Below are 25,091 nucleotides of genomic sequence, written 5' to 3'. Positions count from 1 at the left end.
TACATTTATAGATTCCAACTCTCTTTTTAAGCCATGTAGTATTAGTTTTATTGGGCAAGTCTGTTGGAGACAGAAAATTGCCCAATGTTTTACCTCTTTTGGTGACGAAATCACATCCTTTTTCCACTATCCCTTTGATAATAGGATCAGTGTGTAATATAGGAAGAGATTTCTTTATAATATTGCAAATTTTGTGGTATTCGTCACTGTAGGTAGTGATAAATTTCAACTTAGACTATTGTTTCACATTACTTGTCGTTTTTTGTTTATATTTTAGTAATTCTTCCCTTGGGGTATGTTCTATCTCCTCCCAAACTTTTTGGGAATACCCCTAACCACATGCTTGGGATGACAGGAATCATATTGTAGGATTGTGTTTCCTGCTGATGGTTTTCTGTATAGTGTGGTACCGATATGGCCATTGTCAATCATTATCTGTATGTCTAGAAAATTTACAGAATGTGCATTATCCTCTCCTATGAATAAGATGCCCCATGTATTGGAATTTAGATAATCACAGAAATTTTTGGCTATCCTCTCATCTCCATCTAGGATAAATATCACGTCATCAATGTAGCGGTAAAATTGTATGATATTTTCCTTGAAGGGATTTCCATCTGCATAGACGTGGGACAGCTCCCACCACCCCATGAAGAGATTGGCATAGGAGGGGGCAAATTTAGCCCCCATAGCTGTCCCACGTCCCTGCAGATAGAAATCCCTTTGAAACATGAACAAATTGTGTGTCAATAAGTACTCTATGGCTCTCAGTAAGAACTGTTTTGTTGTTGATTCAAAATTGCCATATAAATCAAACATATTCTCTATGCCTATCATACCCTTCTCATGTAAAATAGAGGTATATAATGAGGATACGTCAGCTACTAGAAATCTATATGTTGACTCCCAATGACATCCTTTTAATTTGATGAGTAAATCAGTAGTGTCTTGAATATAACTTGGCAAGTTCTTAACTAGTGGCTGTAAGAAACTGTCTACCACTTCAGATAAGGGTTCATTTAAGGAGTCAAATCCCTGCAATTATAGGGTGACCCGGGGGATTGATAGGATTTTTAGGTATTTTGGGAAAGAAGTGAAATACAGGCGTTACTAGAAATTATGGTATGAGATTGTACTGATAATGTTATTATCCCAGAGGCAGAGCTTTTCTTTTCTGCAATGAGATTTTTTTTAGTGGAAAATTTTCTGCAGGTCATTTTTAAATAAAATAAAATTTTAAATTAGACAGTTACTAAGGCACCAGTTCAATTGCAATGTGTTGATTAACTGAAGAATAAAGCAAATTTTAACGTTGTATAATATAGTGCAGTAGTTGAAAATTGCATTGCAAATTAGCTGCATTCAAAAAAAGAAAATTTTAAAATGTCTCTTGAATAAATCAGTTTCCTTTTCTCTTGGTCTAACATAGAAATGTAGTAATAAAAAAGATGCAAAGCTCATACTAACGTCTTACATTCAGAATAAACAGCTTTGCAGACTGGGAAAGGCTAGGGTGCGGGTTTGAGATTTTTTTCTCTGAGAGCAAGTCAACAAGCAATGCACTGCTGCTTTGCAGCACTACTGCATATTTGACTGCTCACTTAAAACACCACTTTGCTCTGGATGCACTGTGCTAAGAAAAACTTACACAGTGCAGCCAGAGCACGGCTCTGTTTTAATGTGGAGCAGCACTACAAAGTTTAAGCGCTAAAAGTGCCTACATTTTCTGTGATGACATCTCACATACTTTTTCTTTTTATTAGTTTTGTCATTAAGATTTCTTAATTTGTCTTCCACAGCCTTTTGAAATATATCTAGAGCTTTTGTTCTAGTGTGGACAGGGTAAAAATTACTCTCTTTTCTAGTTTTAAAGTTTTGTTCTGTTATGATATTATCTGTACCCTCTTTCATTTGTTCCAGTGCACTACCTTTGGACATGTGTTGTAAACCTACAACCGTACACCATTCTGAGAAAGAAAATTGTACACTATCCTCTAAATTTTGTTTGTTTTTGGGTATACAGATCCTTTTGTATATTCAAATCAACAGTGTCAGAAAAATGTTTACACAGTGTAATTTTGCGTACAAAATTATTGACATCCATGACTGTCTCAAATAAATTGAATTGATTTGAAGGGAAAAAATTTAAACCTTTGGATAGCAACATCTCCTGAGAATCATTTAGTGTTATATCAGATAGATTAATCACATTGTTATTATTCACATATATTTCTGATTTCTCTGTCCCCTTGACCTGGTCACATTAGTTTTCTGAGAGTTCTTTTGCTGATTATTCCCTAGATAACATTTCTTGGTTGGACCTTCTCTTCTTGCCTTTGCCCCTTCCTCCTCTGTGTTTTTTTTTCTTGTTGTTGTTCTTGGGGCATCTTCGTTTTTTGACTGTTAAAGTGTAGCATCTGTAACTGCTATGTCTGATGGTTGCTGTAGAACTGATGGTATATTTGTGTCTTCAGAGACTTCAGGATCTGATTAGTCTATTACATACTGAGTGTCTGAGAAGGTAACAGCCTTACCTGTTTTGGAAAATTTTCCTTGATATCTCCTGTGACTTTTCATCTTTGTTCTAGAATAATCTTCATGTGTCCATCTATACCTGTTAGGCATCATAATCTCTATGATCCCTGGTCATTTTACGAGACTTAAACTGGCAGAGTTCCTGTCTGAATGTGTTCATATTGGTCTCAAATTGTTTGTCATATTTGATAAATTCTTAATCTTTTTGAAAAGTTTTTAGTTTTTCCTGTACGTCAGTGGCAAAGAAAGAATTTACAAGTTGTACATAATCCTCTGTTCTATTCTGACTTCAAATAAAGTAGTCAATCAAGGCTTTCTTGTAGCGCCTAAATTATATTTCTCTTGTTAAGTGTGTTCAGTCCACGGGTCATCCATTACTTATGGGATATATTCTCCTTCCCAACAGGAAGTTGCAAGAGGATCACCCAATCAGAGCTGCTATGTAGCTCCTCCCCTCACATGTCATATCCAGTCATTCTCTTGCAACTCTCAACAAAGAAGGAGGTCGTGAGAGGAGTTAGGAGTTTTTTACTTAATTATTCTTCAATCAAAAGTTTGTTATTTTAAATGGCACCGGAGTGTGCTGTTTTTTCTCTCAGGCAGTATTTAGAAGAAGAATCTGCCTGCGTTTTCTATGATCTTAGCAGACGTAACTAAGATCCACTGGCTGTTCTCGCACATTCTGAGGAGTGGGGTAACTTCAGAAAAGGGAATAGCATGCAGGGTCCCCTGCAAATGAGGTATGTGCAGTAAAATATTTTCTAGGAATGGAATTGACTAAGAAAACACTGCCGATACCCATATGATGTAAGTACAGCCTAAAATGCAGTAGTAGCGACTGGTATCAGGCTGGTAAATGTATGCACAGTAGAGTTATTTTATAGGGAATAGAATTTGAAAATACTGTTAATACTGAAATAATGTATGAGCCTTAACTGCAGTAGAAGCGACTGGTAGCAGGCTTAGTGATAACTTTACACAACATCTGAAATGTTGTTTTTTAAAAACGTTTACTGGCATGTTAATCGTTTTGTGAGGTACTTTGGTGATAAATCTCTTGGGGCATGATTTTTTCCACATGGCTAACGTATATTTCTGCATAGAAACCGTTATAGCTGGTCTCCCACTGTTGTAATATGAGTGGGAGGGGCTTTTTGTTAGCGCCTTGTTGCGCAGTTAAAATTAAATCATAGTCTTCCTGTTTCTTCCTCCTTGATCCAGGACGTCTCCAGAGAGCTCAGGGGTCTTCAAAATTTGTATTTGAGGGAGGTAATCAGTCACAGCAGACCTGTGACAGTGTGTTTGACTGTGATAAAAACGTTAACTGTTAAATTGATTATCCGTTTTTGGGTATTAAGGGGTTAATCATCCTTTTGCTAGTGGGTGCAATCCTCTGCTAATTTCATACATTTAATGTAAAGATTTGGTTGCTATAACTGAATTAGTTCATTGTTATTTCAACTGTAATTGTCTTTTTGTGTTTTTAAAAGCGCAGCAGCGTTTTTTACATTGCTTGAAAATTTTCTGAAAGTAATTTCCAAGCTTGCTAGCCTCATTGCTAGTCTGTTTAAACATGTCTGATACAGATGAATCTGCTTGTTCATTATGTTTAAAAGTCAATGTGGAGCCCAATAGAAATATGTGTACCAATTGTATTGATATTACTTTAAATAAATGTCAGTCTTTACCGGTAAAGAAATTATCACCAGACATCGAGGGGGAAGTTATGCCGCCTAACTCTCCTCACGTGTCAGTACCTGCGCCTCCCGCTGAGGAGGTGCGTGATGTTGTGGCGCCAAGTACATCAAGGCCCTTACAAATCACTTTGCTATATATGGCTAATGTTATGAAAGAAGTATTATCTAATTTGCCTGAGTTAAGAGGCAAGCGCGATAGCTGTGGGTTAAGGACAGAGCGCGCTGATGACACGAGAGCCATGTCCGATACTGCATCACAATTTGCAGAACATGAGGACGGAGAGCTTCATTCTGTGGGTGACGGATCTGATCCAGGGAGACCGGATTCAGAAATTTCAAATTTTAAATTTAAGCTTGAGAACCTCCGTGTATTGCTAGGGGAGGTGTTAGCGGCTCTGAATGATTGTGACACGGTTGCAATCCCAGAGAAGTTATGTAGGCTGGATAAATACTATGCGGTGCCGGTGTGTACTGACGTTTTTCCTATACCTAAAAGGCTTACAGAGATTATTAGCAAGGAGTGGGATAGACCCGGTGTGCCCTTTTCCCCTCCTCCGATATTTAGAAAAACTGTTCCCAATAGACGCTACCACACGAGACTTATGGCAGACGGTCCCTAAGGTGGAGGGAGCAGTTTCTATTTTAGCTAAGTGCACCACTATCCCGGTGGAGGATAGTTGTGCTTTCTCAGATCCAATGGATAAAAAATTAGAAGGTTACCTTAAGAAAATGTTTGTTCAACAAGGTTTTATAATACAGCCCCTTGCATGCATTGCGCCCGTCACTGCTGCGGCGGCTTTCTGGTTTGAGTCTCTAGAAGAGGCTATTCGCACAGCACCATTGGATGAGATCATGAACAAGCTTAAAGCACTTAAGCTAGCTAATGCATTTGTTTCGGACGCCGTTGTGCACTTAACCAAACTAACGGCTAAGAACTCCGGATTTGCCATCCAGGCGCGCAGAGCGCTATGGCTTAAATCCTGGTCAGCAGATGTGACTTCGAAATCTAAACTGCTTAATATTCCTTTCAAAGGGCAAACCTTATTCGGGCCCGGCTTGAAAGAAATTATTGCTGACATTACTGGAGGTAGGGGTCACTCCCTTCCTCAGGATAGGGCCAAATCAAAGGCCAAACAGTATAATTTTCGTGCCTTTCGTAATTTCAAGGCAGGAGCAGCATCAGCTTCCTCCGCTCCAAAACAGGAAGGAACTGCTGCTCGTTACAGACAGGGTTGGAAAAGCAACCAGTCCTGGAACAAGGGCAAGCAGGCCAGAAAGCCTACTTCTGCCCCTAAGACAGCATGAAGGAAGGGCCCCCTATCCGGAAACGGATCTAGTGGGGGGCAGACTCTCTCTCTTTGCCCAGGCTAGGGCAAGAGATGTCCAGGATCCCTGGACGTTGGAGATCATATCTCAGGGATACCTTCTGGACTTCAAAGCTTCTCCTCCACAAGGGAGATTTCATCTGTCAAGGTTATCAACAAACCTAATAAAGAAAGAGGCATTTCTACAATGTGTACAAGACCTCTTAGTAATGGGAGTGATCCACCCAGTTCCACGAACGGAACAGGGGCAAGGGTTTTACTCAAATCTGTTTGTGGTTCCCAAAAAAGAGGGAACCTTCAGACCAATCTTGGACCTGAAGATCTTAAACAAGTTCCTAAGGGTTCCATCGTTCAAGATGGAAACTATTCGAACCATCCTACCCATGATCCAAGAGGGTCAGTATATGACCACAGTGGACCTAAAGGATGCCTACCTTCACATACCGATTCACAAAGATCATTATCGGTACCTAAGGTTTGCCTTTCTAGACAGGCATTACCAGTTTGTAGCTCTTCCCTTCGGGTTAGCTACGGCCCCGAGAATTTTTACAAAGGTTCTGGGCTCACTTCTGGCGGTACTAAGACCGCGAGGCATAGCGGTGGCTCCGTACCTAGACGACATTCTGATACAAGCGTCGAGTTTTCAAAATGCAAAGTCTCATACAGAGATAGTTCTTGCATTTCTGAGGTCGCATGGGTGGAAAGTGAACGTGGAAAAGAGTTCTCTGTTACCACTCACAAGGGTTCCCTTTCTAGGGACTCTGATAGATTCTGTAGAGATGAAGATTTACCTGACGGAGTCCAGGTTATCAAAGATTCTAAATGCTTGCCGTGTCCTTCATTCCATTCCAAGGCCATCAGTAGCTCAGTGCATGGAAGTAATCGGCTTAATGGTCGCGGCAATGGACATAGTGCCATTTGCGCGCCTGCATCTCAGACCGCTGCAATTATGCATGCTAAGTCAGTGGAATGGGGATTATTCAGATCTGTCCCCTCTACTGAATCTGGACCAGGAGGCCAGAGATTCTCTTCTCTGGTGGTTGTCGCGGGTTCATCTGTCCAAAGGAATGACTTTTCGCAGGCCAGATTGGACGATTGTAACAACAGATGCCAGCCTACTAGGCTGGGGCGCAGTCTGGAACTCCCTGAAGGCTCAGGGATCGTGGACTCAGGAGGAGAAACTCCTCCCAATAAATATTCTGGAATTAAGAGCAATATTCAATGCTCTTCTAGCTTGGCCTCAGTTAGCAACACTGAGGTTCATCAGATTTCAGTCGGACAACATCACGACTGTGGCTTACATCAACCATCAAGGGGGAACCAGGAGTTCCCTAGCGATGTTAGAAGTCTCCAAGATAATTCGCTGGGCAGAGTCTCACTCTTGCCACCTGTCAGCGATCCTCATCCCAGGCATGGAGAACTGGGAGGCGGACTTTCTAAGTCGCCAGACTTTTCATCCGGGGGAGTGGGAACTTCATCCGGAGGTCTTTGCTCAACTGATTCATTGTTGGGGCAAACCAGAACTGGATCTCATGGCGTCTCGCCAGAACGCCAAGCTTCCTTGTTACGGATCCAGATCCAGGGACCCGGGAGCGGTGCTGATAGATGCTCTAGCAGCCCCTTGGGGTTTCAAGATGGCTTATGTGTTTCCTCCGTTTCCGTTGCTGCCTCGATTGATTGCCAGGATCAAACAGGAGAGAGCATCAGTGATTTTGATAGCGCCTGCGTGGCCACGCAGGACCTGGTATGCAGACCTAGTGGACATGTCGTCCTGTCCACCATGGTCTCTGCCTCTGAGGCAGGACCTTCTAATTCAGGGTCCTTTCAACCATCCAAGCCTAATTTCTCTGAGGCTGACTGCATGGAGATTGAACGCTTGATTCTATCAAAGCGTGGTTTCTCGGAGTCGGTTATTGATACATTAATACAGGCTCGGAAACCTGTTACCAGAAAAATTTACCATAAAATATGGCGTAAATATTTATTGGTGTGAATCCAAGAGTTACTCATGGAGTAAGGTCAGGATTCCTAGGATATTGTCTTTTCTACAAGAGGGTTTAGAAAAGGGTTTATCTGCTAGTTCGTTAAAGGGACAGATTTCTGCTCTGTGTATTCTTTTACACAAACGTCTGGCAGAAGTTACAGACGTTCAGGCTTTTTGTCAGGCTTTAGCTAGGATTAAGCCTGTGTTTAAGACTGTTGCTCCGCCGTGGAGCTTAAACTTAGTTCTTAAAGTTCTTCAAGGTGTTCCGTTTGAACCCCTTCATTCCATTGATATTAAGCTGTTATCTTGGAAAGTTCTGTTGTTGATGGCTATTTCCTTGGCTCGAAGAGTCTCTGAGTTATCTGCCTTACATTGTGATTTTCCTTATCTGATTTTTCATTCAGACAAGGTAGTTCTGCGTACTAAACCTGGGTTTTTACCTAAGGTAGTTTCTAACAGGAATATCAATCAAGAGATTGTTGTTCCATCATTATGTCCTAATCCTTCTTCAAAGAAGGAACGTCGAAGTTCTACTTACAGGCAACTAAAGATTTTCGGCAAACTTCTTCTCTGTTTGTCGTTTATTCTGGACAGAGGAGAGGTCAAAAGGCTTCGGCCACCTCTCTCTCTTTTTGGCTTCGTAGCATAATTCGTTTAGCCTATGAGACTGCTGGACAGCAGCCCCCTGAAAGAATTACAGCTCATTCCACTAGAGCTGTGGCTTCCACCTGGGCCTTTAAGAATGAGGCCTCTGTTGAACAGATTTGCAAGGCTGCAACTTGGTCTTCACTTCATACCTTTTCAAAATTTTACAAATTTGACACTTTTGCTTCCTTGGAGGCTGTTTTTGGGAGAAAGGTTCTACAGGCAGTGGTTCCTTCTGTTTAATGTTCCTGCCTTGTCCCTCCCATCATCCGTGTACTTTAGCTTTGGTATTGGTATCCCATAAGTAATGGATGACCCGTGGACTGAACACACTTAACAAGAGAAAACATAATTTATGCTTACCTGATAAATTTATTTCTCTTGTAGTGTGTTCAGTCCACGGCCCGCCCTGTCTTTTTGAGGCAGTTCTAAATTTTAATTAAAACTCCAGTCACCACTGCACCCTATAGTTTCTCCTTTCTCGTCTTGTTTCGGTCGAATGACTGGATATGACATGTGAGGGGAGGAGCTATATAGCAGCTCTGCTTGGGTGATCCTCTTGCAACTTCCTGTTGGGAAGGAGAATATATCCCATAAGTTATGGATGACCCGTGGACTGAACACACTACAAGAGAAATAAATTTATCAGGTAAGCATAAATTATGTTTTGTATATACTCTCACTTACATAAATGATAAGATTTTGTAATAGCAAGATTATCAAACATAAAATATTGTGACTAACCGAAATATTAAGAACATGTCTGTCTACCGTTGAATAAGAATCTCACAAAAACACATACTATATCTTTAAGAGGAATCTGTTTAAGTAAGGTGTGCACAGGTCGTTACCTATGCAGTGACCAAGTGCGCATGCACGAAACACGTATGCAGGTGTATCTGTACACACTATGATTGAGCTCTGTAAAGAGCTGTGTTTTTATGGAAGCCGTATACTATGCTTTTAAATAGTTGAAATAAAGCATTTTGGATTTTACCTTAAGGTAGACTTTTGGACTTTTTGGGCTGTAGTGCACTTCACCATCTATTACAATATATATATATATATATATGAATATCTATTTAAAATAGAACATTTTCTGCTATGTGCAGAACATTGGATTGTGAAAAATTTACAGGAAATACACAGTATAACACTTTATTAAAAACGAATATTGCATAAATATGATTTTTCATGTTTTATCTACTTAAAGGGATAGTAAACCCAATTTTTTTCTTTCATGATTCAGATAGAGCATGCAATTTTAAGCAACTTTCTAATTTACTCCTATTAACAATTTTTCTTTGTTCTCTTGTTATCTTTATTTGAAAAAGTAGGATTATAAGGTAAGGAGCCGGCCCATTTTTAGCACACTGGCTAGCGCTTGTGATTGGTGGCTACATTTTGCAAACCAATAAGCAAGTGCAACCCATGTTCTCAACCAAAAATGGGCCGGCTCTTAAGCTTGCATTCCTGCTTTTTAAATAAAATTACCAAGAGAACGAAGAAAAATTGATAATAGTAGTAAATTAGAAAGTTGCTTAAAATTGCATGCTCTATCTGAATCATGAAAGACAATAATTAGGTTTACTATCCCTTTAACTGCAAAGGGCTCCAGTGCACATATATTTCTATGTACATATTTATTTATGTGAATATGTCTGTAAATACATATATAGACATATAAATACATAAAGATATATGTACACAAATACATACATATACATCTTTAGACATGTGTATGTATGTATCTCTGTTAAAGCTCTGTGCCTGCCTTTATTTTTTTCTAACACCTGAGACCTCATATCTATCTTTTTTGTGCAATTTTAAAAAATAATAATTTTATCAGATAGTTTAACTGTACTTTGTAATGTATTTTTGATGTGTTTTGTGACACTTTTTTGTTTTCGCGAAACAGTTAACTTCACGCTATCCCGGCGAGCGTTAGCTTCAGTTTTGCTCAAGCAATCGTGTTTACTTTTAACTTGTAATATGAGCGCAAACACCCACAATAAAGCCATTCTTGCTCGAGTGTAACTGTTAGCTCTCCACGCAAAATGTGCCCCATAATGTTTCAACTTATTTTTTTAATGGACTTTATAACTTATATATGGACTTGAGCTTATTGAATTGGAACTGAGATACATTTTGAAACTCTATATTCTATGAAGGGTCTATCCCTTAATCAGCTGCTCAGCACTTAACTTCCCTAATTAACCTGTTAGTTTGATCAAATATGATATCTGTTAGGTTGTTTTTTTATCACAATTGTTATTTGGTTCATCTGAACCTAAATTTGTTCTTTAAATTGTAATAAAGTTTAATTTTTTTTTTAAAAATACACTGCTGCTCAGATATAGATAGGCATAAGGAGCAGATTTTTGTTTTAATTTATATTTAGAGGTTAATATAATCCTTATAGTCAACCTTTACTTTATACACCATGCAAACAACTCTGTTGGAATCATAATGGAGTTAAATTCTATTAATTATCATTTTATTCAAAGACAAATTTATGTTTATTGATATAGTAAACAATTCAATCCATATACTTGTGCTAATTATCCTGCTAGTTTAATAAATTATTTAGAGAAAATAATGATGTTCAGATTTTGACCATGTTAATATAAATGTTTATATTAAAAAACATTTAATCCATATACAGGTACAAATTCCCAAATCCAGAGTTCTGAAATCCAGACCTTTTTTTTTTTTTTTTTAAACTAAATTTTTCCCACCATTAAGTCAAGTCAAAATATTTTCTGTCTGCATCTTTGGTTTGGTTATTGTGTTCTAAAATACAAATACTCATTTATATTTATTTAAAACAACTATTACCTTTTCCTTCCTAAGATAGGGAGAGTCCACAGCTTCATTCCTTACTGTTGGGAAGCACAACACCTAGCCACCAGGAGGAGACAAAGACTTAAATATCCCTCCCACTTCCTCATTACCCCAGTAATTATTTGCCTTTCGTCACGTTAGCAGGTGGCAGAGAAGTGGCAGAAGATTCGGAGAGTCCTGAAAAAGGGTATCTGCCCTTCGAGATACGACTGGAGTTTTAAGTAGTCTTGTCAACCTCTCAGTCAGAGTATTGATGAATGTTACAGTCTGGAGATGCAGGGAATGTTTTTTTTTTTTGCTAAACCATCCAGACTACTGCTAACAGCTCTCCTAAGCAATCAGTGTTGATGAGTTTCACTGCCTGCTTTCTCTCACTCAAGTCCATGTCAGGAGCGTTGCTATAAGACTGTCACACTTGAGAGGCTGTGTTCTGTTCCACAGCATGGATCCTGGAGGTAATATAATTTCAATTTTTGCACATAAAACACTATAACAGGGTCACAGTGTGGCTCCTTTATACCTTGATAGGATCCAGGGTTAATATCCTCTGTAGGGGGTTTATTAAACAGTTGGGGTTAATTAATCAGTGTATTAATTATTTACATGCTGCTTTGTGTGATTTTTTTCCTAGGCTGATAGACTGAGTGTTTTTGGCTGGAACAAACTGGTTTCACTTTCGTTTTTTAAAGTGTTGCACAGCTCCTATTACTTGCTGTACTTGTAATAACAGGAAGTACTGTCTTGCACTCCATGTGACCGGGTGTGTTCTATGTTCATTTCCTCCATTCCGGCTGAGACTTGAACCTGAGGAGAGCATTTCCTCTGTTAACTGTCTGGGTCTAGGAAGTGGTGAGTGCCCCAGCCTTTGGGAGTATAAAGGTGCAGTTTTCTATAATAAAAAACATTTTTATTTGTGTCCTTCTGTGGTTATAACCTGAGCTATAGAGGACTCTGACATGTTAGAAGGTACTCTTTCTGTACTAAATCATACCTGTTTATTTTGTGAGGAGGCCGTGGTTTTCCCACCCACTCAATTATGTTCCACATGCCTTAACACCGTTATAAAGTCTAAGAAGGGAGACAAGCCTGATAAGGCTCTTAGTCCCTCTGAGCCGTCTACCTCACAGGACTCTGCATCCCGTGAGAATACTACCCTTGCTACAATATCCACTCCACATGCAGTTCCCCATAGCGCATCTAATACTCCATCCGGAGGGGGCCTTCTTTCTGCGGACTTTGCCGCACAGTTAGAAATGGTGGTGTCTGCAGCCCTCAGTGCATTACCTCACTCTAATAAACGCAAGAGAAAAGTTAAACATAGCTCTCCTGACCCGGAGTCATCTAAATATTTAGCAAATTTAGCTATTATGTCCCAGTTATCCGATGATGAGTCAACCTATGTAGCTTCAGAGGGTGATCTTTCTGGGTCGGAGTCCTTAGCGTCCTTTAGATTTAAAATTGAGCACTTTTTATTAAAGGAGGTTCTGTCTACGCTAGAAGTTCCAGAGACCACGCTGCCTGAAGAACCTATGATACCTAAATTAGACAGAGTTTACGAAGACAGGAAAGTTCCTTTGACTTTTCCTGTGCCGGTTAAGATGGCGAACATTATTAAGAACGAATGGGAAAGAATTGGTTCTTCCTTTTCCCCCTCGTCTACTTTTAAAAAGTTGTTCCCGGACTCTCAACTTGATTTGTGGGGCTCCATTCCTAAGGTGGATGGTGCTATCTCTACGCTTGCTAAACGTACTACTATACCTCTTGAGGATAGTTCTTCGTTCAAAGAGCCAATGGATAAAAAAATGGAAACCTTTCTAAGAAAGATGTTTCAGCATACAGGATTTTTGTTTTAACCGGCGGCTGCAGTTGCTGCGGTTGCCGGAGCGGCTACCTAATGGTGTGACTCTTTGCGGAACTCAATAAGGTGGAGTCTCCCCTCGAGGATATTCAAGACAGAATTAAAGCTCTGAGAGTTGCTAATTCTTTTATCTGTGATGTGAGCATGCAGATTATTCGCCTAAATGCAAAGGCCTCTGACTTTGCGGTCCTAGCCCGCCGGGCGCTCTGGTTGAAGTCTTGGTCTGCGGATATGACTTCTGAGTCCAGACTCCTTTCTCTTCCCTTCAAGGGAAAGATTTTATTTGGTCCAGGCCTGGACTCCATTATTTTTACGGTTACCGGAGGCAAGGGTGGGTGCCTTCCTACCGCAAGATAAGAACAACAAGTCTAAGGGACGACAATCTTCTAATTTTCGTACTGACAAATCCCAACAACAACAATCCTCCTCCAAGCCCGAGCAACCCAAGAGTACTTTGAAGCCCGCTCAGTCCTGGAATAAATCTAAGCAGAATAAGAAGCCCGCCGAAAACAAATTGGCATGAAGGGGCGGCCCCCGATCCGGGATCGGATCGTGTAGGGGGTAGACTGTCTCTTTTTTCAGATGCCTGGTTCAAGGATGTACAGGATTCGTGGGTCCTAGAGGTGGTATCTCAGGGATACAGGATAGGCTTCAAATCTCATCCGCCAAGGGACAGATTCCTTCTCTTGAATCTGTCTACCAGACCAGAAAAGAGGGATGCCTTTCTAGGGTGTGTTCGGGATCTATCCTCCTTAGGAGCTGTTGTCCCGGTGCCTATCGAAGAAAGAGGTTTGGGGTTTTATTCAAACCTTTTTGTGGTCCCAAAGAAGGAGGGAACTTTTTGCCCAATTCTGGACCTAAAGTGATTAAACAAATTTCTCAGTGTCCCTTCCTTCAAGATGGAGATGATAAGGTCCATCCTTCCTTTAATTCAGAAAGGCCAGTTTATGACCACTATAGATCTGAAGGACGCTTACCTTCATGTGCCAATCCACAGGGAACACTTTCAGTTCCTGAGGTTTGCATTCCTGGACCAGCACTTTCAGTTCATTGTCCTTCCGTTTGGCCTAGCTACTGCTCCAAGAATCTTTACGAAGGTTCTGGGGGCTCTTCTAGCCGTTGCCAGAACTCAGGGTATTGCAGTAGAAAGTTAAATTTGGAAAAGAGTTCTCTTATCCCAAGTACCAGGGTGGAATTCCTGGGTACTATAATAGACTCCATATCCATGAAGATATTTCTAATAGACCAGAGCCGTTGCAAGCTAACTTCGGCATGTCTTGCCCTCAGGACCTCCTTGAGTCCCTCTGTGGCTCAGTGTATGGAAGTGATTGGTCTCATGGTATCCTGCATGGACATCATTCCTTTTGCCAGGTTCCGTCTCCGACCTTTACAACTGTGCATACTGAGTCAGTGGAACAGCGATCATTCAGATCTGTCTCAACAGATTGTATTAGACAGCAGGTTGGGAGAATCGCTCTCTTGGTGGCTCTGTCCAGATCATCTGTCCCGAGGGACTTGCTTCTTAAGACCATCTTTGGAGATTGTGACTACGGACGCAAGCCTATCCGGATGGGGAGCTGTTTGGGGTGCCAGGAAGGCACAGGGGTTGTGGACTCAGGAGGAGTCCTCCCTCCCGATCAATATTTTGGAACTACGAGCAATTTTCAAGGCTTTGAAGGTTTGGCCACTTCTGGGTTCGTCCCAGTTTACAAGATTCCAATCAGACAATATAACTTTGGTGGCTTACATCAACCATCAGGGTGGAACAAGAAGTTCCTTGGCGATGAAGGAAGTATCGCAGATTCTGGAGTGGGCGGGAGACCCACAGCTGTTCGCTGTCAGCGATCCACGTTCCAGGTGTGGACAACTGTCAGGCGGATTTTCTCAGGAGACAGTCCTTCCATCAAGAGGAATTGTCTCTCCATCCCAAGATGTTTGCAGAGATATGCAGCAAGTGGGGGACGCCGGAGATAGATCTTGTGGTGTCCCGTCTCAATACCAAGCTACCCAGGTACGGGTTGAGGGATCCCAAAGCAGATCTAATAGATGCACTAGCAGTGCCCTGGAGGTTCAAACTCATATATCTTTTTGCTCCGTTACTGCTTCTTCCTCAAATGGTGGCCCGCATCAAGCAGGAGCGGCTATCAGTAATCCTGATTGCTCCATTGTGGCTGTGAAGGACGTGGTTTGCGGATCTAGTGGGGATGTCCTCATCTCCTCCGTGGAAGTTTCCTTGTCACAGAGACCTGCTGATACAATGTCCATTTGTTCATCAAAATCTAGATTCTCTGAGGCTGACTGCGTGGAGATTGAACGCTTAGTCTTAGCCAAGAGAGGTTTATCTGACAGTGTCATTGATACTCTTATTCAAGCTCGTAAACCAGTTACTCTGCGTATCTACCACAAGGTGTGGAGGACCTACTTATTCTGGTGTAAAGAGCGTGGTTGTGTCAGATCACAACATCAATCAGGAGATTGTGGTTCCTTCCTTGTGTCCTAATCGTCTTCATCGAAGGAACGCTAACTTCACAATTCGGATGTGGTTCACGCCTTGAAGTTCTATCTTCAGGCTACTAAGGAGTTAAGACAATTTTCCTCTTTGTTTGTTGTCTATTCGGGGAAGCGTAAGGGGCAGAAGGCTACTTCGACTTCCCTATCTTTTTGGTTAAGGAGTGTCATCCACTTAGCTTACGAGACAGTGGGACATCGTCCTCCTGAGAGGATAATTCCACTAGAGCAGTGGCTTCCTCTTGGGCCTTTAAGAACGAGGCCTCTATGGATTAGTCTTGTAAGGCGGCTACCTGGTCCTCCTTACATACTTTTTAAAAAATTTACAAGTTTGATGTTTTTTCTTCAGCTGAAGCAGCTTTTGGGAGAAAAGTTTTGCAGGCTGTGGTGCCCTCAGAATAGGCTCTGCGTCTTCCTTTTTGTTCTCTCCTGTTATTCATTCAGTGTCCTCTGGAGCTTGGGTATAGTTTTCCCAACAGTAAGGAATGAAGCCGTGGACTTTCCCTATCTTATGAAGGAAAACATAATTTATGCTTACCAGATAAATTCCTTCCGTATAGGGAGAGTTCATGGCCCCCGTCCGTTTTTTCTTGTCTATGAGCAGTCCCCTATTATTTATTTTATTCTTAAGGCACCATTTAGACCCTAATGTTTCTCCTACTTTTCCTTGTTCCCTCGGCAGAATGACTGGGGTAATGAGGAAGTGGGAGGGATATTTAAGCCTTTGGCTGGGGTGTCTTTGCCTCCTCCTGGTGGCCAGGTGTTGTATTTCCCAACAGTAAGGAATGAAGCCGTGAACTCTCCCTATCTGAAAGGAAAGGAATTTATCTGGTTAGCATAAATTATATTTTTATTGCAGTACTGTACTAAAAATAAGATCAACTACCATTAGTTGTTATGACAAGTTAATATTGCCTAAATTATTTAAAAGGACATTATCACCTGGTAATTACAAGACATTTCAGCCAACTCTTTAATGTTTTTGAAACAAATTAAGATCCTTTTTACTGCAGGTATTTTTAATAGCCAAACTCCACCCTCCATTTGCCTTATTTGGATGAGCCAGTCTTTGCTTTAGTCCACAGACAACAAGGCTAGCCATGGCCATAAAGATAGAATAAAGGGAATTGATTTGCAGTTGTTATCTGATAATTATGGACAAATATATAGCAGAGTTAGTGTTGCAAAGTCAGCAGAGTGCTTTCCAAGTTCTTAGAATTAGACATTTGTAAATTTTCAGAGCTAAATTGCATGAAAAGGAGGCAAAATAAATAATAATAGTATATTGCAAAGTTGTTTTATTATGCATATCTAATCATTTTATATATTTTATTTACTGTCCCTTTAAGATTATTGTTTATACTTGATCCCATCCCCTCTTTAAGCTGCCCCATTTTAAATATGCAAATATTTAGAAGACAAAATCTTTTCCAGTCCCAAGTAGTTTGGTTAAAATATTTTTGAACTTTTTTTTTTTTTTTTTTAAATTTATAAATATTTTTGTGGCACAATTTATAGCCCATCTTGTCACTGTTATTCCTTTTAATATGCAAAAAAATGAACTGTTTGTCCATGCATACAACTTCCACCACTGAATAGAACACAGTAATCTAGAAAAAAAGGGTATTTACTTAAGTCTAATAACACTTTTCCTTTCAAAGATCTTGGACGTTTGCCATTTATCTTGTACGGTTTGCGTAATGGCACAAGGTGGAAATTTACACATTAAAGGAAGCCTTCAATTTGTTTACTTCGGTTATTAAAATCCTGTTGGATTAAAACTATTTGTATTGCAGTACTTAATTTAGTTAACATGTCTAATTTGTTCTGCCTCATCAGCGCAGCGTTAGGAGGACTGATCAGTAATTAATGATACCTCCTCTTTTTAAACGTATCTGTAAACATTCTAGCATGACTTTATTTGAGGGAAGGATAAGTGAAAGCTATGCGTATTTATTTTGGGCTAACACTTGCTTTTTTTTTTTTCTTCCTTGCAGAGGATCAGTGAAACGAGTGATAAGCGCAATGAACCAAATGGATAAGAGGCGACATGAGAAGTTTGCAAACCAGTTTAATTATGCATTAAATTAAAACGCAAGAGAATGATAAACCATTGAACTGACTGCTACACGGCATACTTGTTTTAAAGCCCTTTAAAGAAAAATTGTTGTAATATAAGTACTTTTTTTAACAAATGATATGGTCTTAACTTATTTGAATATTTTTTTTTTACACTTTGTACATTTTATATATTTTAAAAATGTTGTACCTATTTATTTTTTAAAGATAATACTAATTCCTGAAACAGACTATGTAAACTTTGTAAACAATATACATGCTTAGGGTTTCTTCTGTGGTCTATAGTGTGTTATAGATTATTATAAATAATGTATGTTTATATTTTTATTGTATAAAATAGTGAGAGTCCATGAGTCATTACATGTGGGATTACACTGCAGTCTACTAGGAGGTGGCAAAAACACCCCTACATTCCAGATCTTAAATCCCTCCCACTTTCCCATAATCCCTTAGTCATTTTTTGTTTTTGCCTTCAAGGTGGAGTTAGATAAATTTTGGAGTACTGCTCTACACAACAAGGGGAGGGGTTCTCTAACCAATCTGAGACCAATTTCCTCCTCAGAGGGCTTACAAAGGGCAGAGGGGTAGATAGGAGATTTCAGCCAGGCAGTGAAAAATCGTTTACCAGTGTGGAAATGTCATAGGCTTCCCAGGTGAAATACAGATTTATCTGCCAGTCCCCTGGTCTACAATGTGCTGCTTCTTGTGTGATTCATAGCCCTCCCAGGTAAAATGTGGGTTTATCGGCCAACCACCTGGGTTGTAGATGCCGCTCCTTATGAGATATTTGTCACTGTGTTTGCACTGCCTCAGAGGGGCCTGTCTATTGAAAGCGGTTTTCTGCAGTTGAGTTGAACAAGGTAGATGAAGGTGCTGACAGGCAAGTACACTGCACCTTCATAACCCAATGGCTATTAACATTAACGTGTACACATTTCATATAGACTGGGACATAGGCACACACAGCACACAATTGCTATAACAGTTTCAGGCACTTTGGGCACTTATTAAAATTAAAAATACCTAGGCTTAGCATAGCTGGTGCAAATTTAATTATTTTTTCCCCTTATATGCTGGGCTTAATTCAATTTAAAATAGGTATTTCAATGTTACATGGTGCTTAAAGGGACAGTATACTGATATTTTTGTATTTTTTTTTAAAGTGTTTCCAATTATTTGTTATACCAGCTGCTGAGTATAAAATGTATGAGAAATTGCATTTTCTGATTTATTTGTGTATATGAAATAGCTAGTTTTGTACTTTGAAACCACAGCCTATTAAAGGGGGTTGAACTTGCAGGTAAACTCAGATTGCTGTTATTACTTTCTGTGTACACATGCTTTCTTATCTTATAATTTGTCTGTAAACCAAAGCTCAATATTTAAAGCGAACAATGGAAAATAAACATTTTATTACTCTCCTACTTCCTACTAAGAGAGTAATTTCTTCTGCTGGCTGTGTTTACACAGCTTACCAATATCTGATATAAAGGCAAAGAAGCTATTTGTAAAGAATACACTCCAGCAGGTAAAATGGATAATTGGGAACAAATTAAAGTGGAGAAAATGTTGGGGTAAACTGTGTTTTCTTTCTCTGTTGATGATATAATGATTAGCTTTAAACATATATAGCTCACTAGTTATTTTACAACTAATTTCTAATATATTCTATATTGCAATTTTTTTCCCCCCTGATGATTCTGGCCTCCTTAACAGGGTGGAGCCCAGGGTTGGCAGGAAACTGGGCAGATTGTATAGCAATAGACTGGAGACTCAAATATATAAAACAGTCCTGTTTATTAGGAGAAAGTTACTCAGGCAAATAGCAAGAAATGTCCTGAAATAGTTCATACTGGATAACTGGTACAAGCAAGAGTTAACAGAAGGAAACTGTACAAACCATTATAGCTGATGTTCAGACAGACAAGAGCCAAGCACTCAAATGACAACTTCAGGGCCAAGGACTATAGTGCCCACTTCTGGGCCAAGCAAAAGGGATTGCCCACTTCTGGGCCAAGCAAAGGGGATTGCCCACTTCTGGGCCAAGCAAAGGTGAGTGCCTGTTTCTGGGTTAAGTAAAGGTGAGTGCCCGGCTTCTGGGCCAAGCAAAAGAAGAGCGTGCCTGCTTCTGGGCCAAGCAAAAGAAGAGAATGCCCACTTCTGGGACAAATAAGGGGATACCAGAGTGCTTAATACAGTCTGCTAGCAGCGGTAGACAAAGGTAGTGCTGGAGACAGGATAAACAAATAGGCACAGCAGGCAATAAGGTACTGGAGCTGGGAAGCCGCAACAGGAAAGTTCAAGCAATAGTTGTAACTGTGCTTAATTCAGAGCCAAGGTCAGGGCAGTCCAAGGTTCAGAGGCAGGCAGCAAGAATCCAAATTTAAACAAGGTCAAAGGCAGGAAATCCAGCAACAAACAGGAAAGACTCTATCTGATGTTTCATCTGAGGACAGATTTTCAGAAACTCAAGACTATTGAAGCAGTAGGTTGGAACAAATCAATACCCTGCTAAGGGAAGTATTGGTTGCGTTATAGGTAGATGGTCCTGTCACTACTGATAACCACCGAAAAGAGTATACATTTTTTTAAACCAGTTCCCATACAGATGTCTGTCTTCCCAGTTCCTGACTATGCTTCTGAACTTGTAACAAAGGAATGGAATAAACCAAGTGTTCCTTTTATTCTGTCTTCCAAGTTTCCCTATTCCCTCTACAAATCTGGAAGTCTGGAACATTATTCCTAAGGTAGATGGAACAATATCCACTCTAACTCAGCAGTCTACAATTCCTTTAGAGGAGAGCAGCTCCTTTAGGGATTGCCATGGAAAGAAAGCTTGAAGGTTTTCACCCAGCTTGCAGGCTTTATGCTTTTGCCCGCTGTTTGTTATACCAGCTGCTGTTACTGCATGTATAACTGTCTGGTATGATAACCTTTTAGGACTCATTTCTGGTGAAGCTTCTCTGGAAGAGATACAAGATTGCTTAAATTCAATTAGGACCACAAACTGCTGTATATGTAATGCAGCTCTGGCTCGACTAGCATTCTAAACTGGTCTGCTGATTTGGTTCCTAATAACAGACTGTTATTGAGCAATTGAGCATTCCTGTCACCAGATACAATGTCTAAAGGCCTGCATGATATTTTAATTAATTTCAACAATCTAAGATTCATACACACCGTACCCCTATACCCAGAGAGCAGGCTTACCTAAAGCCTCTTGGAAACTTAATACTGCCTGGTCAGCATGGTCACTGCAGACAAAAGTCTGAAGGGTTGGGATGTGGTCTGTGGGTCATTTGACCAGTTACTCTTCTGTGGAATCTTAAACTCTATCTTACTATCCTCCTTTCCTGATTTTTCATCAGGATAAAGCTGTTCTTTGAACTAGCTATTCTTTTTATACAGATACCATCAACCAATAAATTGTGATTTCCTCTTTATGACCTGGATTGGTAGGGACTGGACATGTGACTCATTATAGATGATCCGTACCTGAGTGAGGACTAACTCTTATTATGGGAACTGAAGGATATTAACATTTCCTATTGGTTGACCTACATCATATGACTTGTTGGAAACATTATTAGCCAATTGGTTGAATAACATCATGTGACTCCCTTTTGGTATGCGTACCTGAATGGAAACCTTTTTTATATATATGTCTACCTGAAAGTGAAGTATAGAATCTTTAAGTTGTGATGACGATCATGTGAACGTATTATTGCTCATTACATTAGATAAATGTCCACTCTTTGGGCCCTCGGGAATGAGGCTTCAATAGACCAGGTATGTAAAACAGCTGCCTGGTCTTCATTACGTACTTTCTCCAACATAGGTGTGTCCGGTCCACGGCGTCATCCTTACTTGTGGGATATTCTCTTCCCCAACAGGAAATGGCAAAGAGCCCAGCAAAGCTGGTCACATGATCCCTCCTAGGCTCCGCCTTCCCCAGTCATTCTCTTTGCCGTTGTACAGGCAACATCTCCACGGAGATGGCTTAGAGTTTTTTGGTGTTTAAATGTAGTTTTTATTCTTCAATCAAGAGTTTGTTATTTTAAAATAGTGCTGGTATGTACTATTTACTCTGAAACAGGAAAGAGATGAAGATTTCTGTTTGTAAGAGGAAAATGATTTTAGCAACCGTTACTAAAATCGATGGCTGTTTCCACACAGGACTGTTGAGAGGAATTAACTTCAGTTGGGGGAAACAGTGAGCAGACTTTTGCTGCTTGAGGTATGACACATTTCTAACAAGACTCGGTAATGCTGGAAGCTGTCATTTTCCCTATGGGAACCGGTAAGCCATTTTCTTAAGTTTAAGTAAAAGAATAAAGGGCTTCATTAGGGCTTAAAAAACTGGTAGACATTTTTCTGGGCTAAAACGATTACTTTACTAAGTATATTTGGCAGATTATTACTTTTAATAGTTGTTAAATCTTGGGGATTGTTTTAATAAAAACGGCAGGCACTGTATTGGACACCTTTTTCACTGGGGGCCTTTTCTAGTCATAGACAGAGCCTCATTTTCGCGCCTCTAATGCGCAGTTGTTTTTGGAAAGCATGGCATGCAGATGCATGTGTGAGGAGCTAAGAACCACTGAAAAAGCTTATAGAAGGCATCATTTGGTATCGTATTCCCCTCTGGGCTTGGTTGGGTCTCAGCAAAGCAGATACCTGGGACTGTATAGGGGTTAAATGTAAAAACGGCTCCGGTTCCGTTATTTTAAGGGTTAAAGCTTTCAAATTTGGTGTGCAATACTTTTAAGGCTTTAAGTTACTGTGGTGAAATTTTGGTGAAATTTGAACAATTCCTTCATACTTTTTCACATATTCAGTAATAAAGTGTGTTCAGTTTGAAATTTAAAGGGACAGTAACGGTTTTATTGTAAAACGTTTTTTGTGCTTTGTTGACAAGTTTAAGCCTGTTTAACATGTCTGAACCATCAGATAACGATGTTCTATATGTATGGAAGCCAATGTGTCTCCCCATTTAAATATATGTGATATATTTGTGTCATAATGTCCAAACAAAGTAGGGATAATAATGCCATAGATATGATATTGCCCAAGATGATTCCTCTAATGAGGGGAGTAAGCATGGTACTGCATCATCCCCTTCTGTGTCTACACCAGTTTTGCCCACACAAGAGGCCCCTAGTACATCTAGTGCGCCAATACTTATTACCATACAACAATTAATGGCTGTAATGGATAATTCTATTGCATGCATTTTTTCCAAAATGCCTACTTATCAGAGAAAGCGTGATTGCTCTGTTTTAAACACTGAAGAGCAAGAGGACGCTGATGATATCTGTTCTGACATACCCTCACACCTATCTGAAGGGGCCAGGAGGGAGGTTTTGTCTGAGGGAGAAATTTCAGATTCAGGGAAAATTTCTCAACAAGCAGAACCTGATATTGTAACTTTTAAATTTAAATTTCAACATCTCCACGCACTACTTAAGGAGGTATTATCTACTCTGGATGATTGTGACAATTTGGTCATTCCAGAGAAATTAGGTAAGATGGACAAGTTCCTAGAGGTTCCGGTGCCCCCCGATGTTTTTCCTATACCCAAGCGGGTGGCGGACATAGTAAATAAGGAGTGGGAAAGGCCCGGCATACCTTTTGTCCTCCCCCTATATTTAAGAAATTAGTTCCTATAGTCGACCCCAGAAAGGACTTATAGCATACAGTCCCCAAGGTCGAGGGGGCGGTTTCTACTCTAAACAAACGCACTTCTATTCCTATAGAAGATAGTTGTGCTTTCAAGATCCTATGGATTAAAGGTTAGAGGGTTTGCTTAAAAAGATGTTTGTTCAGCAAGGTTACCTTCTACAACCAATTTCATGCATTGTTCCTGTCACTACAGCTGCGTGTTTCTGGTTCGAAGAACTAGAAAAGTCGCTCAATAAAGAATCTTCGTACGAGGAGGTTTTGGACAGAGTTCAAGCTCTTAAATTGGCTAACTCTTTTTTATTTTAGATGCCGCTTTGCAATTAGCTAGATTAGCGGCGAATAATTCAGGGTTTGCTATCGTGGCGCGCAGAGCGCTTTTGCTTAACATCCCTTTCAAGGGTAAAACACTGTTTGGCCCTGACTTGAAAGAGATTATTTCAGACGTCACTGGGGGAAAGGGCCACGCCCTTCCTCTGGATAGGTCTTTTAAGGCTAAAAAGAAGCCAAATTTTCGTCCCTTTCGCAGAAACGGACCAGCCTCAAATTCTACACCCTCTAAGCAAGAGGGTAATACTTCTCAAACCAAGCCAGCCTGGAGGCCGATGCAAGGCTGGAACAAGGGTAAGCAGGCCAAGTCACCTGCCACTGCTACCAAAACAGCATGAAGTGTTGGCCCCCGATCTGGGAAGGATCTGGTGGGGGGCAGACTTTCTCTCTTTGCTCAGGCTGGGGCAAGAGATGTTCAGGATCCTTGGGCGCTAGAAATAGTTTCTCAAGGTTATCTCCTGGAATTCAGGGAACTACCCCCAAGGGGAAGGTTCCACGGGTCTCAATTATCTTCGAACAGACATTCTTACACTGTGTAGAAGACCTGTTAAGCATGGGAGTGATTCATCCTGTTCCATTAGGAGAACAAGGGATGGGTTTTTACTCCAACCTGTTCATAATTCCCAAAAAAGAGGGAACATTCAGACCTATTTTAGATCTCAAGATTCTAAACAAGTTTCTAAGGGTTTCATCATTCAAAATGGAAACCATTCGAACGATCCTTCCTACCATCCAGGAAGGTCAATTCATGACCACGGTGGACTTAAAGGATGCGTACCTACGTATTCCTATACACAAGGAACATTTTCGGTTCCTAAGGTTCGCCTTTCTGGACAAGCATTACCTGTGGCACTTCCATTCGGATTAGCCACTGCTCCAAGGATTTTCACAAGGGTACTAGGGTCCCTTCTAGCGGTGCTAAGACCAAGGGGCATTGCAGTAGTACCTTACTTGGACGACATCCTGATTCAAGTGTCGTCTCTGTCAAAAGCAAGGGCTCATACGGACATTGTCCTAGCCTTTCTCAGATCTCACAGGTGGAAAGTGAACATAGAAAAAAGTTCTCTGTCCCCGTCAACAAGAGTTCCCTTCTTGGGAACAATAATAGTTTCCTTAGAAATGAAGGTTTTTCTGACAGAGGCCAGAAAATCAAAACTTCTAAGCTCTTGTCAGGTACTTCATTCTGTTCTTCTTCCTTCCATAGCGCAGTCCATGGAAGTAATAGGTTTGATGGTTGCGGCAATGGACATAGTTCCTTTTGCACGAATTCATCTAAGACCATTGCACCTGTGCATGCTCAGACAGTGGAATGGGGATTATACAGACTTGTCTCCGACGATACAAGTAGATCAAATAACCAGAGATTCACTCCGTTGGTGGCTGACCCTGGACAACCTGTCACAGGGAATGAGCTTCCGCAGACCAGAGTAGGTCATTGTCACGACCGACGCCAGTCTGGTGGGCTGGGGCGCGGTCTGGGAACCCCTGAAAACTCAGGGTCTATGGTTTCGGGAAGACTCTCTTCTCCCGATAAACATAATGGAACTGAGAGCGATATTCAATGCTCTCAAGGCTTGGCCTCGACTAGCAAAGGCCAAATTCATAAG

General features: G+C 40.6%; 1 protein-coding gene across 1 annotated transcript in view; it reads left to right on the top strand.

Moving 5' to 3' along the window:
- UVSSA (UV stimulated scaffold protein A) overlaps window positions 1-18,899 on the top strand; it is a 263,756-nt gene extending 244,857 nt beyond the window's left edge. The window contains exon 14 of the mRNA XM_053704239.1: window positions 17,394-18,899. Within this exon, the coding sequence (XP_053560214.1) occupies window positions 17,394-17,487 (94 nt within the window). The 3' untranslated portion in view covers window positions 17,488-18,899. The remainder of the gene's footprint in view (window positions 1-17,393) is intronic.
- Window positions 18,900-25,091: the final 6,192 nt, after the last annotated feature.

The sequence above is a fragment of the Bombina bombina genome, chromosome 2 (assembly GCF_027579735.1).
Source record: "Bombina bombina isolate aBomBom1 chromosome 2, aBomBom1.pri, whole genome shotgun sequence".
Classification (NCBI taxonomy): Eukaryota; Metazoa; Chordata; class Amphibia; order Anura; family Bombinatoridae; genus Bombina; species Bombina bombina.
Note: the sequence above shows the minus strand (reverse complement) of the source record. Positions and strands in the feature narration are given on the sequence as shown.